This window comes from Mobula birostris, chromosome 6, assembly GCF_030028105.1.
Source record: "Mobula birostris isolate sMobBir1 chromosome 6, sMobBir1.hap1, whole genome shotgun sequence".
NCBI classification, from domain to species: domain Eukaryota; kingdom Metazoa; phylum Chordata; class Chondrichthyes; order Myliobatiformes; family Myliobatidae; genus Mobula; species Mobula birostris.
In genome coordinates, this window is record NC_092375.1 from 50,793,329 (window position 1) to 50,811,959 (window position 18,631).

General features: G+C 40.5%; 1 protein-coding gene across 1 annotated transcript in view; it reads right to left on the bottom strand.

The window, feature by feature from the left end:
• otc (ornithine transcarbamylase) overlaps positions 1-18,631 on the bottom strand; it is a 52,964-nt gene that overhangs the window by 20,375 nt on the left and 13,958 nt on the right. Inside the window, exon 4 of the mRNA XM_072262272.1 lies at positions 6,591-6,678. Within this exon, the coding sequence (XP_072118373.1) occupies positions 6,591-6,678 (88 nt within the window). The remainder of the gene's footprint in view (positions 1-6,590; positions 6,679-18,631) is intronic.

Below are 18,631 nucleotides of genomic sequence, written 5' to 3' on the forward strand. Positions count from 1 at the left end.
GTGACGCTACATAAAATGTCATAAATTAGGTTTACCCCACAAACCCATAATTAGATACATTAGCCAATCAAAATCTGCAGTCATCCAAAGTAAAAGGCTATGGCACATTGCCTGGGTTGCATTTCCGTTTTTTAATAATGATCTATGTATTAAAGTTGGGTCAATTAAACTCTTTTCTATGTTCTAATTGTGAAAACTAAGCTAGTTTGCACATCTCACTGAACACCTATGCTCTGTCCACCAGAGAAAACAGGATCTCCCAGTGGCCACACATTTTAATTCTACGTCCCATTCCCATTCTGATACAGGTGTCCCCCACTTTTTGGACGTTTGCTTTACGAAACCTTACTGATACGAAAGACCTACATTAGTACCCTGTTTTCGCTTTCAGAAGGTGTTTTCACTGTTACGAAAAAAGCCGCGCGCGAAAAAATCAGCATGCCATAAAAGGCAGCGCGTGCCCCGAGTGGCCGCTCTCCCCGAATTCAGAACTGCATTCTCGCCGGCAGTGCTTAAACACGTGCTTGTGAGCAGCCGTTAGCGAGATGAGTTCTAAGGTACTGGAAAAGCCTAAAAGAGCTCATAAGGGTGTTACACTTAGCATAAAACTAGACACAATTAAGCGTTTCGATCGTGGTGAACAAAGTAAGGACAAAGTGAGTTTGGCTTATGGAAGCTGACGAAGATGATGTTGAAGAGGTTTTGGCATCCCATGACTAAGATCTGATAGATGAAGAGCTGATACAATTGGAAGAAAAAAGGATAACAATCGAAACCGAATTCATTAGCGAAATGAATGTGAAGCAACTGCATGAGATTTTCGCTACAATGATAAAGTACAACTTTAATTTTGAAAGGGTACATAGGTTTAGGGGATATTTGCAAGATGGTTTGAGTCCTTACAAAGAACTGTGTGATAGAAAAATGCGCGAGGCTCAGCAGTCAAGCAAGCCTTCCACATCAGCCACAGCAGACGACGAACCTCGACTTTCGACATCGAGGCGGGCAGAGATAGAAGATGACCTGCCTGCTCTAATGGAAACAGACGACGAGATGACACCCCAGTGTTCCACCACCCCAACCCCCAGGCTGCGGACAGATACCGATTCGCGGAGAATGCAGCGGTAACCGGGAGGCACACAGCACATCTTTAAGAAAAAAGCCGAAATAAACATGCTAATTAATTAGGTGCCACCCGACACGTAATTGTCCACCCAGATCAGAGACGACGCAATCGGAAATCCGCACTGATCTGGGCTGACAATTACGTGCTGCACCTAATTAATTAGCATGTTTATTTCTACTTTTTTCTTAAAGATGTGCTGTGTGCCTCCCAGCTACCGCTGCACCCCTGCATGCTTCGCGGATCGGTATCGGTTGGTGGCCTGGAGGGTGGGGGCCACTGCACCACCCAACTTGCGACGACTCAGCCTAACACACCATCATCAGTGTGTTTGGCGCTGTCTTCCCGATTCCGATAAGTGATACTACACTGTACATACATTGTTTCTACTTCATATAGGATGCGTATTTTTACATGTTATTTGGTATGATTTGGCAGCTTCATAGCTTAAAGGTTACTGGAGAGCAATTGCGCTGTGTTTTTGTTAACAGCACTTGCGTGAGATTTTCGCTACGGAGAATAGTGCAGTAATGATTGTGGAAAAGTATTTCTACTTTATATAAGCTGTGTATTTATCTTATCATTCCTGCTTTTACTATATGTTAGTGTTATTTTAAGTTTTATGTGTTATTTGGCATGATTCGGTAGGTTATTTTTGGGTCTGCGAACACTCACAAAATTTTCCCATATAAATAAATGGTAATTGCTTCTTTGCTTTACGACATTTCAGCTTACAAACCGTTTCATAGGAACGCTCTACCTTCGGATGGCAGGGGAAACATGTATGCCCATCCATGGCCTCCTCTACTGTCAAGATGAAGCCACACTCAAGTTGGAGAAACAACACCTTATATTCCTTCTGGGTAGCCTCCAACCTGATGGCATGAATATTGACTTCTCTAACTTGCATTAATGCCCCTCCTCCCCTTCTTACCCCATCCTGTATTTATTTATTTATGACCCCTTCTCTCTTTTTTCTCCTTCTGTCCCTCTCACTATATCTTCCTCTGGTGCTCCCCTCCCCCTCTTTCTCTCCCTAGGCCTCCCCTCCCATGATCCTCTCCCTTCTCCAGCCTTGTATCCCTTTTGCCAATCAACTTTCCAGCTCTTAGCTCCATCCCTCACCCTCCTGTCTTCTCCTATCATTTCAGATCTCCCCTTCCCCCTCCCCCCTCAAATCCCTTACTATCCCTTATTTCAGTTTGTCCTGTAGAAGGGTCTCGGCCTGAAACATCGACTGTACTTCTTCCTATAGATGCTACTTGGCCTGCTGCGTTCCACCAGCGTTTTGTGTGTGTTGCTTGTACATCTCTTATTGCAATGGTGACCAAAACTGGCAGCATTCCTGCCCATTAGGAAGTTATCCCGGTCTCTTCAGGCAAGATTCAAGGTAGCCTGGCTAAAGCTTCTCTGGCATCTTTTAAAGACGTATCTCTGCTCCTCTGCCAAAGACTGGAGATGAAATATGTAATATGTGATCTGCATTTCTAACACAGAATAGGAATCAGGCTCATATTGTCACTGCCTTATATGACAAAATGTGTTGTTTTGCGGCACCAGCACAGAGCAAAGACTGTGCTACAACCCTCTGCAGCTTCTTGCAATCCTGTGCATCGAAGCTTCCATACCAGTCTGTGTTGCAGAAGCAGCCAGAAAGCTCTTGACCATCCATCACCAGTGGAGTAAGAAGCAAATGAGCAAAAAGATTTGAATTAAAGGGCCCCAAGTGGAACGTTGATGCGCTGCTGTCTGCAGGTGCCTGCTGGCGCTTCATCACTTTAGTACGCCTTTGCAGATTACTGTAGCCTTTCCAAACCCTTCAAAATATCTCCATGTTGTAATCTGTTCGAATAATGAGCCTGTAACCTGTAGTAGCAGGGGGCCACTTGTGGTACAGGACTCCGTTTGTCGAGACAATTTTATTGCCACATGTACCGAAGTTCTATATATCCCTTTTCCCGGCTTGCCTCATCCTGAGAGCAACCTGCTGCATCGGTGTGTTGTGGTTTTCTGCAGGAAAAGCACTTCAAGGATGTGACCCACTTCTCATGTTACCTAGTGGTAAAGAAGTGGAAACCGCAACTTCTGCAGACAGCATCTGTGAAGAGTTGCACAGTTCTTATTTTAATCGTCACTGGTGGAGTCCACTGACGGAATTAAATGACAGATGGATGGAAATCTGTCACTCAGTCATTTTGGTATTTCTTTGGCCCATATACATCTAGGAATCTGAAGCTTACTCACATTAAATGAGCTGAAAATTGTGACTTCCAAAGCAGGCGTGAAGAGTAATCTCTTTTTTCAAAAAGGAAACAGAGTGCTGGGTGCCTAGAATGCACTACCAGGGTGGTAGTGGAGGCAATTATGACGCACATTTAAGAAACTCTTGGATATGAATATGCACAGAATCGATTTGTGGAGGTAGAAGGGACTAGTTTAGTTAGCTTTTAATTTAGAGTTTAATTAGATCCACCCAACATTGTGGGCCCATTCTATGTTCTGTCATTCTAATTAGATTTGCCAAATCCACTCAACAAGATGCAGCCAATTAATGGTTGTACAGGTTACATTCTGAAGCAGATAATTTGATTTGTTAAGTTATCCATGATAAGGGGTCCCCAATCCATGTATTGAGGCAGTTACTTCCGTGGTGTGTTTTTACCCATTGTACAAAACATTTTAGCAGCAATAAAGCAATCACCAAAAAAAAAAATCAAAAAGCACCATCATATGCTGCTTTACTTCTCAGGATGAAACAAAAAGTCAGCAGCACAATGACATACTTTATGCAAATATGAGCACCAAGATCAATTTATCCTCTCGATGTCCCTACTACATTGTTTGGTCGTACACCAAGGGCACAATTAACTATATCTGCATTTCAATGACTATGTTACTAATGAACTGAAGAATTACTCACAGCCCAATTCTTTGGTTGGGGGGGGTAAAGTGGGAGGTTCAAGCTGGCACCACAAGCAGCTTGCATGTCTAAAGTGTGTGGAGATTGAAGGAGAGGCAGGATGGCAGGAGGATGAAGTCTTAGATGTCTCACAGTGAGGAGGTTACCCATGATGATGCTGAAAAAGTTCTAAGTGGTGGTGAAGGCAATCTCCACTTTGGAGGTTAGGATATGCAGTTGTCGGGTTCTCAGTAATATTACCTGTAATGTTAATTGTTAAGGCTGACAAAATGGCTTCTCTGTAACATTAACTGCTGATGTAAGGGGTTCTCTGTAGCAGCACGTTTGGGTTATAATTAGTGATAACAGGACTTGTATTCATTTGCTAACCAATGGAAGTCACGTTATTCTATCTGTTATGTGTGGGAACCAGAGGGAATGCGCGGTCTTTTCATCGAGGAGGGAGACGAGGTCGGAAGTGAGTCGAGGCTCTGGTCGCTCACCGGAAGTGATCCCAGCCGAGGGTCGACCGGGTTCGGAGGAGATCGAGGTGTGGAAAGGATACCAGATCTTGTGGGCTCCAACGCGTTATTTGTGCACAGAACTGATAAATTTACTGATTTGGTACCTTTATTGTATTTGTTTTCACTAACCCATCACCAAGAAATAATTATAACGTGTAATCAATTAATTGTATATTGTGTACTGTCTGATATTTTATGTTGGGGGCTTGTACTAGGGTGCATCACACAATATCCACACCGACGTATTTACAGTGCCTGCAGGGTCAACTGCAGTTTACCCTAGACAAACAGGAGCAAAGTGGGGCAAAGATGTTACTCAGTCATCTCCAGAGAGAGGAAAATATGCGAGTGTTCTGTGAAATGTGCATGGGTGATTTGGCTGCTACAGTTGAATACATGGAAGTGTGGGCAGTCTGTGAACTGGTGTGATGCTTGCAGCAGTGTTGTTAGTACAATGCTGCAGATGACCATATGAATTTTTGTGATTAAATCTCCATTAATGAATATCATTGGTTGAGGGATGATGCCCTGTCTGAGGTGATGATAGGATATGGCTGTGACAAACCCTCTTGCTTTACGGGAAATCACAAAGTAGCGACTCTGGGCAATGCCAGGCACCAAACAGTAGCCACTGTTGAGAACCACTGTTAATGGCTGTATATTTAACAACTGTCCTTCCAGCTAGAGGATTTAACTGAGGCGAATGAAAGAGGGGGGACAAAATTTGTTAAGGTATGCAGAAAAGAAAGTAACTTTGCTCTTTAATATTCAGAAAAGAAACATGAAAACATTAATGTTTCAAAGCAGTAGAAAGATGTGCTTCTTTATTTTGATTATTTTAAACACTGCACATTTTATGATGGGTTTGATTTTTTAAATTAGAATTATAGCATTTATTCAGCAAATATCAATTTCTAGTAGGAGTTTAATTTGCATTTTCTAAACACAGTGGATTCCAGTTGAGACATTTTGGAACTAGTACATTTGGGCCCAATTAAGCAGCTGCCCCAATTAGCCAAAGTTTCATGGAAATAGTCAAACTACCGTTTAACTGAATAACAAATTATATATTTAAATTAAATACAGAACAAATTAGAACACTACTAATACTACTACAGTACTATAAGACTGTATTAGTTGCTAATAGTTATCGGAAGAATTCACCTAGGGTATGATGCCATTGTTCTTTTGATTGACTGCAAATGAAGAAAATTAGCGCAGGTGGCTTGTGCAGATAGTGGACTTTAAATGTCCATTTTAAAAACATCAAATAAAAAAAGACCAAAAATTACTGCTTTTTGAATTGGCGTCCACTGGTCCAAATGGATAATATGACACAAGCACAAGCAATTGACGCCATTTAAAAACTGTTCACTCCCTAAGCACAGCGTAGTGTCTAACATCCACATGTGCATGTGACTGACGCCAGCTAGAAACTGTTCAGCAACAGTCCCCTGTTCCAATTGAGCAGGACAGTGTCTCAAATAAGCAAAGGGAATCTGGCTATTTTCTCCATGAGTTTTTGTTCATTAAGAGTTGTCCCAGATAAGCGGCTGCCCTGATAGGCCCAATTAACTGGAATCCACTGTATTTGGGCTAAGGTTAATTTACAAGTGGTCAAATGTAACTTGGGCATTGATCTTGCAAAAGGAAAATATTTCTAAATAACTTATAACTTACACTCTATTGAGCATTGTTCTTTATGTAATTGAAGTGCTGATACTTTTCTTATTACTACATTGTCAAGCAGAAGAGAAAATTACTGTTTCATACGTTACTCATCTATGGGGATTCAATGATAGATGCAGAGGTAACCTGACACTTGGTTCTGCCTTGATACTTAAGTATTCTTCGTTTCACTTCTACTGGCTTGCTTTTATTAAAGACCACAAATTCTGATGCACATCGCATTCTAGATACTCCTTTGCAATTTCACTTCAATCCTGGAGGCAATTTTTTTTGTAGTTGCTATTACTGTAACACATTCAGCATCATACTGTATTATCTTTACCCATTTTCTTTAATTTTTTATGTTGCTACTAACCTTGCCGTGTCTTTACGACTCTCATTTACTCCTAGATGAATATCTTCTGTAGTAAGGAAACATGGGTGCCCTCCAAGCAATGCAAATCCTACGGGGGAAAGAAAAGGTAGTTTTGCGGTTAAAATTAAAATTAAAGAATGTCAAGGTACCCATTATTTGATTCCTGGGAAGTATCTTTATTGAAATCTAACATATAAATAATGCTTGCAAAATATATGTGGTTTGCCAAAAGGCACCCAAGGACTGCAGCAGTGCTGAAGCAGTATGACCACATTAATCTGAGGTAGCTTCAAGGTCAAAATCACAGATGTCCATTGAATAATGCATTTGTACCATACCCTGTCGGTCCAACAGAAGAAAGGTTTTTTTTGCTGTTTAATCTGCAGCATAGTGTGGTGTGAAAAAATACAGACAACACACAAAATTTGCTCTAATGGTTTCAAACAATTAAGCAGTTTAATAATCAGCAGGGTCTAGGTGGGAACCAATTTTTTAAAATGCACAGGGAAGAAATTATTAGGTACAAAACAAGTCAAAAATGTTAGCTGAGGATTAAGAAAGTGTGAACAAGTTTGCATATGAATTTTAAGATGTATAGAGTGCTTTGTGGGAAGAAGAGAACAAAAGGAAAGGTCCATACACGTTTGGAAGGCTGGAGAGATTAAATGATGATGAGTGTGTGATGAAAGAATGGGGCTGGTAAATCTTTGGGAAGAGTCAGTTGCTGAGGAAAAGGAGTTTACTCCATTTGAAGTCAATCGATGATAATATCAAATGGGGGACACAAAATCTGGGTAGAATAATTATTTCAGTTTCTTAGTTTGCAAATTAGATTAGAATTACTCTCATCATCCCAAATCTCATTGCTTTTGTGACACGACCCAGTGCTCATCTGCAGAGATTTCCAGTTTGCGAGTTGACATTTCTCTTGTCATTTTATCCTTAATTACTGCAGAGTTTGAAGTGGAAGTGCAAGATTCCAATTCCCATTCAGTATCCTTTCTCCTGCTTCCCAAATTTCTCTGACAATAATATTTTGGCCTCAGGTGATACTGAAATAAAACATCTTTACTAGTATCTGGATGTTCTTAAAAGAGTGGATATGTAGCTGTTTGTATCCTCAGCCAGATACAGCTCTTAACAGAGCATTACTGTTTTGCTTCATTACTAATTAGAGACATTTCTTTGAGAAGGGAGCCATCTAGTGTCTCAGCTGAATCTTTCAAATGGGAGTCATTGTTTCCACCACAAATAAACGACTTAAATTCTTAGAAGTGTTTCAAGTCAAGTCAAGTCACTTTTTAATTGTCATTTCAACCATAATTGATGGTATAGTACACAGTAAAAATGAGCCGCTGTTTTTCAGGACCATGGTGCTACATGAAACAATACAAAAACTACACTGAACTACGTAAAACACAAAAACTACACTAGACTACAGACCTACCCAGGACTGCATAAAGTGCACAAAACAGTGCAGGCATTACAATAAATAATAAACAAGACAATAGGCACAGTAGAGGGCAGTAGGTTGGTGTCAGTCCAGGCTCTGGGTATTGAGGAGTCTGATGGCTTGGGGGAAGAAACTGTTACATAGTCTGGTCCTGAGAGCTCCAATGCTTTGGTGCCTTTTACCAGATGGCAGGAGGGAGAAGAGTTTGTATGAGGGGTGCGTGAGGTCCTTCATAATGCTGTTTATTTTGTGGATGCAGCGTGTGGTGTAAATGTCTGTAATGGCAGGAAGAGAGACCCCGATGATCTTCTCAGCTGACCTCACTATCCGCTGCAGGGTCTTGCAATTTCCGAACCAGGCAGTGATGCAGCTGCTCAGGATGCTCTCAATACAACCTCTGTAAAATGTGGTAAGGATAGGGGGTGGGAGATGGACTTTTCTCAGCCTTTGCAGAAAGTAGAGACGCTGCTGGGCTTTCTTTGCTATGGAGCTGGTGTTGAGGGACCAGGTGAGATTCTCCGCCAGGTAAACACCAAGAAATTTGGTGTCACTAAGAAATTGCTTTACTCTATTTTAAAAGCATTAAAACAGCTTTGTGTTTTTATCTTAAATTGGCTTCAATTCAAAGGTTCACAAACAGGTCACTGGATTTTCCTGTAAAATGTCTTACAGTATCAGTTTCAGTTCTTAAAGGAACAGTTGTAATAGAACTATCTTGTTGGAACTTATTTGCATTCTAGGAAGCTAGCCTTTAAAGGAACAGACAAGTGTAATTTTTCCAGTTACAGAGCAATGCTGTTACTTAATGAATAACTGTTGCAACAGTAGGGGGATAGAGAGGGATTGCTCAGCAGCAGAGGATTGGAAGGACATGATAAAAATAGTGGATAGTTTTTCCAGGAGAAGAAGTTAACCCAGAGGACACAGGCAGGGAGATTTCTATATGCCTGCAGGTTGAGGAAATCTGCAATATAGACAGGCATCCGTACCTGCTCTTCTGTTCTGAAGGAAAAGCAAACAAAGTTTTCTCTCCTTGAGCAAAGAAGTTGGATAACCTCCCTAATACAGCAGTGATCAGTGAAATATTGAGAAGTTGCATAGATCAGTGGAAGCAAGTTTGGGATAATCTTGAGGCCAGGACACTGAGTTACTATGACCTTGAGCTCCACAGGCAAAACTGTACAAGTACGTGAGAGACCAGGTCACAGAATAGCTTGGATCTCCGTGTGGACAAAGAACACAGTTTGAGTGTTCAACAGCATGGCATCAGGTGTGCAAATACAAACTATTATTTTTCAAAACAGTAATCTTTACATTTGCACTATAGATGAATTTCAGACTTTGTATAACTATTGACATTAATGGAAGATTTTATATTAGGAAAATAAAGCTGAAGCAAATGAAAACTCCCGAGTTGATTTTCCACACAGGGTCAAAAAATATAATTCTTAAGCACCACATTACTTACTCTGCTTCAAAGTTAAGATGATTTTCAACTGCTAAATCCATTATTGTTATGTTAAAGAATTTTAAGGCCTTCAATTTTAGTTGGGTTGGCAATAAGATAGTTCTTTTTATGAACAACTATGATAATAATTTACTTTCAATTTTGATTTGACAGTGAAATATGAACAATGATGCTCAGCAAACAACTTCCACATAAAATCACATGACCTTGCTTGGCATGTGGCAAGTTCAGTTCACCAGTTAACATTTTTAGTTTCTACAGAATGGTAATGTCAGTCAGGAAAAAAACAGAAAAAAAATTAAAGGCAAAAGGCAAAAAAAAAGTGGAAGGCAGTTCCAGTCAGATAAAGACAGTGTAATGATTTTACTGAAGTCAATGGAAAGGATATAACTAATGGCAAATAAAGTTAGTGAACTACAGGTATAAATAATGTAAAAGAAACTTGTCTCAAAAATGGACAGGATTAAGCATTAAATAATTCTGGACATAAAATGCTCAGGAAGGACAGGGAAGGAGAGAAAAGAGATTAAAGAGATCATTGTGCTGGAATACAGTGTTGAAAAAGGAGACTGGCACCTACAAGGGAAGCATTTAGGTGGCATTGATCTTAACATCACAAGATTTAGGTCAGCTATAGAAACGGAAAAGCAAAAACAACTAGAGGGTATCAATTTCAATTGGTGGGAGAAGATCTGGCCTGGGTAAACTGAAAACAGAAGTTTACAGCAAAATTGTTTGCCCATAGTGATGGGGTGGTTCAAGAACAAACACATCCAGACCTACCTAGATGAAAAAAGAAGATGCAAAAGACAAGTCAAAGAAAAAACTGTTGATAACAATTGTTGGGTTGTAAATGCTGGCAGACTGCAAAAGCATTTGGGGTGGTGAAGACAAAGTGAGAGACAAAGTCAGCATACTAGGAAAGATTAGTTACCAGGATAAATGAGAACCTAGAGGAATTATATAACCATATAAATGGCCAAGAGTTCATTCATATGGAAGTAGGGCCTGTAGGGACAAAAATAAGCTGCTGAAGATAGTGTTAAAGTACTGAAGGCAGTTGTCTTGACCAGAGAAAACGGATGCTTCCTAAGTAATACTGAGGAAAAAGACAGATGAGATAAAAGTAATCTTAAAAATTGATGGATGGAAGTATTAGGAAAGTTAGTTGAACTTGAACTGGACAAATCACCAGGATTTGATGGGATAAATCTTTGCATTTTGAAGGAAGTCCAAATTGTGGCACACTGATCAGAATTTTAAATGGCCTTTGGACACTGTAGTGGTGCCAGAGGACTGTGTGGTGAATGTTACTCCCTTGTTTAAAAAAAGGAACAAAGACTGACTAATTCCTCCATGATAATCAGTCATTTTAACCTCAGTATTGGGAAAAGCTTGAGCGATATTGGTCTGGGACAGAATTAGAAGTTATCTGGAAGAAAAAAAGAGTAAACAATGCAATTAAATAGTCGGCTGGTGGCGTAGTGGCATCAGCGCCGGACTTTGGAGCAAAGGCTCCCGAGTTCGAATCCAGCTGGCTCCCTTGCACGCTTTCCATCCATGCTGGGTTGAGCATCCAGCTAGCAACTTGACCTCATAAAAATAAGAAAGCCTGCTAAAAAAAAATTGCAGTCACGACGGCGTCCTGATGACTCCACTCAAAGTTAGGGGCTTTCTTCTTCTTCTGCAATTAAATACAATTTTCTGATGAGGGAGCAGAAGGAGCTGATGATGATAATGGAGTCAAAACAGTGGTATATCAACATTAAGAAGGTTTCTGATAAGGCTTATCAGCAGAGTTGAAGCACAATGTATCAAAGGAAAATGATGGCATGAATTTGAACCAAGTGAAGAACATTACTAAGCAAGGAGGACAGTGATAGGTTACAGAAGGATAAAAACAGGCTAATAGAATGGGCAGGCACACGGCAGGTAAGTTTAATGTGGAGAAATGTTGTGTGATGTATTTCTGTAAGAAGAATGAGAGAAGGCAATATAGGGTAAGGGTTACTCTTCTCAAATTGGTAAATGAGCAGAGAGACCAGGGATTATGCAATTCCAAGTCACTGAGCCGATTATGATAGGAGTTACAACACAAGCATTGCTGGGCTTTATCAATAAAGAAAGAGAACGTAAAAAGAGAAGAGTCATGCTAAATTTATAGCACTGGTCCACTCTCAGCAAAAGCATGTTCTTCAATCCTGGGCTTTACATTTCTAGAAGGATGTTCAAAATAAGTTTTTTTTTTAAAAAAAGGGTATCATATACAACCCTGAGATTCAGTTCACAGTAAAGGCAAGAAACACAATGTAGTCAATGAAAGACTGCAGCTTACAGCACACACTAACAACCAATGCGCACAGGACAACAAACTGTGTAAATACAAAATGAAAGAAAAAAAAAGAAATAATAATAAATAAGCAATAAATTTCAAGCACATGAGATGAAGAGTCCTTGAAGGTGAGTCCATAGTTTGTGGGAACAGTTTAATGACAGAGCGAATGAAGTTGAGTGAAGGTATCCCTTCTAGTTCAAGAGCCTGATGATTGAGGGGTAATAACCATTCCTGGACCTGGTGGTGTGGGTCCCAAGACTCCTGTACCTTCCTGATAACAGCTGCAAGAAGAGGGAATGGCCTGGACGATGGGGGTCCTTGATGATGGATGCTACTTTCCTGTGACAGCGCTCTATGTCGTTGTATTGAAAGTGGAGATATCGGAAGGAGTCTGTAGGAGATTTCTGAGAATGGTTCCTGAGGTAAGGGACTACAGTTACAAAGGTAGATTAGGGAGGCTGCAGCTATTGTTTTCAAGAAGAGAAGGCTGAAAGCAGATCTAATAGAAGTATTCAAAATAGTGGTTTTCTGGATAGAGGTACATTGCTGGAAGGACTAAACACAAAATACTCTGCAGATGCTGGGGTCAAAGCAACACTCACAACATGCTGGAGGGACTCAGCAGGTCGGGCAGCATCCGTGGAAACGATCAGTCGACGTTTTGGGCCGGAACCCTTCGTCAGGACTGTAAAGGGAAGGGGCAGAGGCTCTATAAAGAAGCTGGGGGGAGGGTGGGAAGGAGAAGGCTGGTAGGTTCCAGGTGAAAAACCAGTAAGGGGAAAGATAAAGGGGTGGGGGAGGGGAAGTAGGGAGGTGATAGACAGGAAAGGTGAAGAAAGAATAGGGGAAAACAATGGGTAGTAGAAGGAGGCGGAACCATGAGGGAGGTGGTAAGCAGCTGAGGGAGGTGGCAGAGTGAAATAGAGATAGGGGAAGGGAGGGGGATGGAATTACCGGAAGTTGGAGAATTCTATGTTCATACCAAGGGGCTGGAGACTACCTAGATGGTATATGAGGTGTTGCTCCTCCAACCTGAGTTTAGCCTCATCATGGCAGTAGAGGAGGCCATGTATGGACAAATCCAAATGGGAATGGGAAGCAGAGTTGAAGTGGGTGGCAACCGGGAGATCCTGTCTGTTGTGGCAGACGGAGTGGAGGTGCTCAGCGAAGTGGTCCCCCAATCTGCATCGGGTTTCACCGATATAGAGGAGGGCGCACCGGATGCAACAGATGACCCTAACAGACTCACAAGTGAAGTGTTGCCTCACCTGGAAGGCCTGTTTGGGGCCCTGAATGGTGGCAAGAGAGGAGGTGTAGGGACAGGTGTAGCACTTACGCTTACAGGGATAAGTGCCGGGTGGGAGATCCGTGGGGAGGGACGTGTGGATCAGGGAGTCGCGGAGGGACCAATCCCTGTGGAAAATGGAGAGGGAAAGATGTGCTTAGTGGTGGGGTCCTGTTGAAGGTGGCGGAAGTTGTGGAGGATAATGTGCTGGATCCGGAGGCTGGTGGGGTGGTAGGTGAGAACAAGGGGAACTCTGTCCCTGTTGTGGTGACAGGAGGGTGGGCTGAGGGCCGAAGTGCAGGAAATGGAGGAGATGCAGGTGAGGGCATCATTGATGACGGCATAAGGGAAACCACGATCCTTAAAGAGGACATTTGAGATGTCCTGGAACGGACATTGTACCTCTTCCCAGCCTGCCACATGCAAAAATGCCATTCCCTATTCCCAGTTCCTCCATCTCTGCCGCATCTGCTCCCAAGATGAGGCCTTCTGTTCCAGGACATCTCAAATGTCCTCTTTCTTTAAGGATCGTACAGTGTGTGGCTAGAATGTGTGAAGTAGATTAAACAGGCCTTCAAGAGAAAATCAGAAAAATATAAATTGGATAAATAAATGAGAAAAATTTGAAAGGCTATTGAAAAGGAACTGGGATGTGGAAATAGTGAGTCAGCATAGGCACACTGAGCAAAATGGGCTATAACAATTCTATGATCTAGTGTTGGAGTACATTCAAATATAGCTATCTATTTACTTTATTGCATTAATGGATCCATTTTCACCTCAAAGAAACAAAACACTAGATTGAAATGATGATGTTATCTTTTGACCTGTGCCCATCGAGCTGCAGACTTGACAAGAACAGTGACTGCAGATACCATGCGTTCGCAGACTGCATCGTGTAAATAAAGGTGGACAATGTTCTTTGATGATTATACAACGGAAAGCAACTTCAGACAGTCACCAACACCACCAAGTGTCATCAGCTATTACCCTGAATGCCTGAAAATTTAATCAATTGCGAAATCACGACATCCGTTTACACTCCCCACACCTATGTGAATACATCCAGTTCAACTACACTGCTCGCAAGCTGCAGCATCTCACCTACAACGCTAATTTTGTTGTCAAAGACGATTACAATATTTAAATAGTTTTGAAATCAGATAATAGGAAGTCCACATGAAAAGTTCAAGAATAATAGTAGAAACAAAGCCTTTATCCACTCTATAATTATGAAAATGCAAAATGGGCATTGATCATGGTGCGCATTTCTTTGCCAATACTGACTAAACAATTGTGGACAATAAAACCACGTTACTTTGCAAATTCTCTCAGCAGTGTTATATTATATTTCAACTTAAACTCTGAAATCTAAATAATTTCCTATATTCATTACATCAAAATTACATTCAATCACAATTCTTGTTCTGTTTCTCTGCTCTGGGAGTTTGACGACATACAGGCGCCAATGAGTGTTAATTGAATGGATACTCTGGTAGTCTGCCTGCCATCCTCATCAAAATCAATCTCAAACTTGTACAGAAGCAGTTCTGCCTAATGAAGGAATCATTCCCTGATTCCCTGATCAGCGTGTCACTGCTTTAAAATATCTGCTCTGGCATTGCTGACCATCTGTGCACTTGAAATAGAACCTCTATGCAAAAATGGGTGAAATAAGGAAAGAGATATATGCTTGCAGTTTAGTCAAATTTAGTGCTTCTAGCACAGAGGAAAAAGGGACACAGCTTGTTCTGCAAAAAATGAAAGCTATAAAGCTGTGTGGTCTGCTCGACTGAATAGGCTGATATCTCCCTCTCGTGGCTGAAAGCTGCAATTCATGCACAATACAACAGGAAGGTAATTACAGGAATCTCTTGAGCCTGAACAAAGTTCAAAGTTCAAAGTAAATTTATTATCAAAGAGCATATATGTTACCATATGCTACCTCGAGATTCATTTTCTTGCAGGCACTTACAGGGAAAAATGCAATTTTATTAAAAACTATACATAAAGACTGACAAACAATCACTGTGCAAATTTAAAGCACAGAAATTGTAATATCTTTGAAAGTGAGCCTGTAGGTTGTCGAATCAGTTTAGAAAAGTGGTGATTGAAGTTATGCACGCCAGTTTAAAAGCCTGATAGTTGTAGGGAAATAAAATGTTCCTGAATCTGCTGGTGTGGCACCCAAGGCTTCTGCACCCCTTGCCTGATAGTAGCAGTGAAGAGAGGGCATGGCCTGAATAGTGGGGGTCTTTGATGGATACTGCTTTCTTGTGGCAGGGCTCTGTTTAAATGTACTCTATGGAAGGGAGGGCTTTGCTTATGATGACTAGGCTATAAACGTAATGTACATTTAAATGTAAACTAATCATATAAATCCCCCCAAGGGGTGAAAAAAACAGCAGACATTCCCTATATTGAGGTGCCAGTACAGGTACTCTTAGACCAGTAAGCTCACACCTGATTTTGTTTCTACCCACCAAGAGGCTTTCAGGTTGTTTCAGGGCAATTCAAGAATTTATTAATATTATACAATTTTCACACCTTCTCAGCCCTTAGTTAAACAACTGTTTATTCATTGCTTGCACAGTCTACTATTCTTCAGGATGGACTAAACATTATTAAAATACTTCCTTCTCCTCAAGGAGTCAATTTTGCTCCTTGTAAGGCCCTGATCAGCTTCGTCCTCCTGTCACTGTTAAAGGAAATGTTCCCCATTTACTCTGAAGGAGCCCTTCATCCACCTCCTGTTCTTCACTTGAAGAAAAGTACCTTTCCCGTTCAGGCCAAGATATTCTAGGTTATTGTAATTTAGGTCTTATTGATATGTTTTATACATTTTTTTTGAGAATTCCATCTGCTTTCAACAGGTATCTCAGCACCTAAGAGATGCGAGGGATGACCAGCAGGTTGGCAGGGAACAGGTTGGCAAGTTCCCATCTACTGGGGTGGATTCAAACTCTCCTTTTTTCCCCTCATTTCACTTGTATCTCCATACACCAAAGGAACTCCTAACTGCTGATCAGTGGCAGGTTTCAAACTCTACACAGCATTTCACTCTCCATTGTTATATTATTCTCTCCAGCTTATTAATAGTATTAAATGTTGCATCTAGCAGCAAGGGATGTTGATGTATCAGAAATTATTGACACTTTTCCAATAATGGTGCAACAAATATAGGGGGCTAATTTTGAGGCAATTTACAAATCATTTTCAAGACATTGAGTGACCAACACTTCACCTCCTTCAAAACAATCCCCAATTCCCAAACCTCCAGCACCACAATTTTCCTTTCATTATTTCCAATTTACTGTTACTTAGCAGAATCCAGCAGGTTTGTATAAACCTAATAAAAGTGCAAAAATCTTTTTCAGTAAACTAATTCAATCAATTTTACAGCCACAACTTCCATTTATTGTCAATTTCTCACACTGTTGCCATGTCACGCAAAACAGGTTATGTACTTATTCTAAATGGCACATTAGAATTCACTTCAAAGTCCACCACAAGAAAATACGCTCATGGAAGGATGGGTCTTAGAATATATATGTGTTGAGCTTTTTAAAAAAAATTCTGCAGCATTTTCTTTGTTCACTGAAAAGTACTATTAAAGATTTTTTTTAAAAACTACCATAGTATTCAACAAGACGCAAAATATCAAAGCAAATATTCAGAAGTACATGATTGAAGCTCCACAAGCTCAGAAGTTGCACAATGCAAAGTTTAGTTATGATTTATTTTCCGTGCCAATTGTATATTTGCCAACAAAATATTTAGTGCCAAGAAAAATAGTGTTTTAAAGTATTTTTAAATTCTGAAACATCCTACTTTCTCAGGTTCAGTGTTACTGGCATTTTAAATAAAAGAATCCTGTGTACTTCATTATCTTTTGAAAGTATTGTGTACTACAGTCATGTTGTTGTTCCCCCACGCATTTCTCTTAACTTCACATTCTGGTCAGACAAGTCCAAACAACAGATTCATTTATGTGTACTAAATTAAAATGCACAGTGAATTTTAGTTGAACATTCTCACAATCTGAAAAATTACAATGTTTTCACAATATAGTGATTATTCAAATATCTACACCTTTCATTAAAACTAGCCAGCACTAACAGTGTGTTCCAAATTACTCTTGATTATGTGCCAGCTCACCCCATTGAGAAAGGAAGCCAAAAATTTCCTCTTGCTTCTCACAGTTTAAGCAAAATTTTAATAGTTGTGACACTGAGGAAGCAACCCTGTCTGCTAAACTAAGAAATGAAACCATTCTCACAATATACACACAACCTTGATGAATCTTACTGTTTAAAATGGAAGCTTTACCAGACGTATGAATTTATACTGAGGATTTTCATGGCTACATTTCAGATTCCAGGATAAGGGCTATAATCGTTGAAAATCTTACAACATGGGAGAGCAGTGGGCGAATTGTGTCTGCATCTTCTGATGAAGAACTCCCCAGTCCAAATTTACATTCCTGCAGATTACCAGCTGCCTTGCAGGTAACACGTTCTCAAGTACACACCCAGGCTCTTTTAAAATGTAGACTTCAGATGCTGGAATCGGGATCTACACACAAGATGCTGGGCTGAATTGTGGGTCACGCAGCATTTATGGGGGAAATGGGACAGTAAATGTTTTGAATTGAGACCCTTCACCTAGACTGCAATTTACCGTTTGTAGAAGGGCGATAGACCATATAAAAAGGAGGGAAGTAGTGGAGAAAGGTTAGCAAGCAACAGATAGATCTTGTGTTGTTTTTTTTTAAAATGTGGAGGGAGGTCCTGTCTTTACCACCCTTTCCGATAGAGAGTTCCAAACCCCTATCTGCTCTAGATGAAAAAAAGCTTTTCCTCATTTCTCCTTCAATCCTTTTACCAGTGGTTTCAAATCTACACCCCCTTGCCTAATGGCAATAGGTCCTTCCTAATTACTCTACCTGAACCCTAATGCATGACAGATTTAACAGCAACATATTAATATGAATTGCCTCTAATTCTTCTTCTCTTTTATATCAATAATCTAGAAACATGAATTTGTTCAGTCGTTGGTCTTGGCAGTTGCTGGGAATTACGTACTAAACTGTGACAGTAGTGAGTTGTTCCTGTTTCTCTCCGACCGTTGCATTCAGTTACTTGGCTTTCTCTTCGCTCTATCAACAGCACATTCTTTTACACAGCAGCAGTCAAGTTACACTGAACTTTAGGAATTTCTAATCCATTAGGCCAACTGGAAGCAATACACAGATGCAGTATGCTCAAAGTTTACTTACAAGGATGTGGTTGGGTTTGTGTGGGGTTCTTAAGCATGAACTTTAGATGCACTCCTGGGATGAATTTACAATACTGAAAACAATTGATACCAAATTCTGCTTTTAAGGCCAGCCACATCAGAAATCTGACAATTGTTCACTTCATGATGCCCTTTCTTCAGTAAACAAATCATGAACACGGAAAGTTTATGAACTTCATAATATACCAAGCAATCAAAGCTT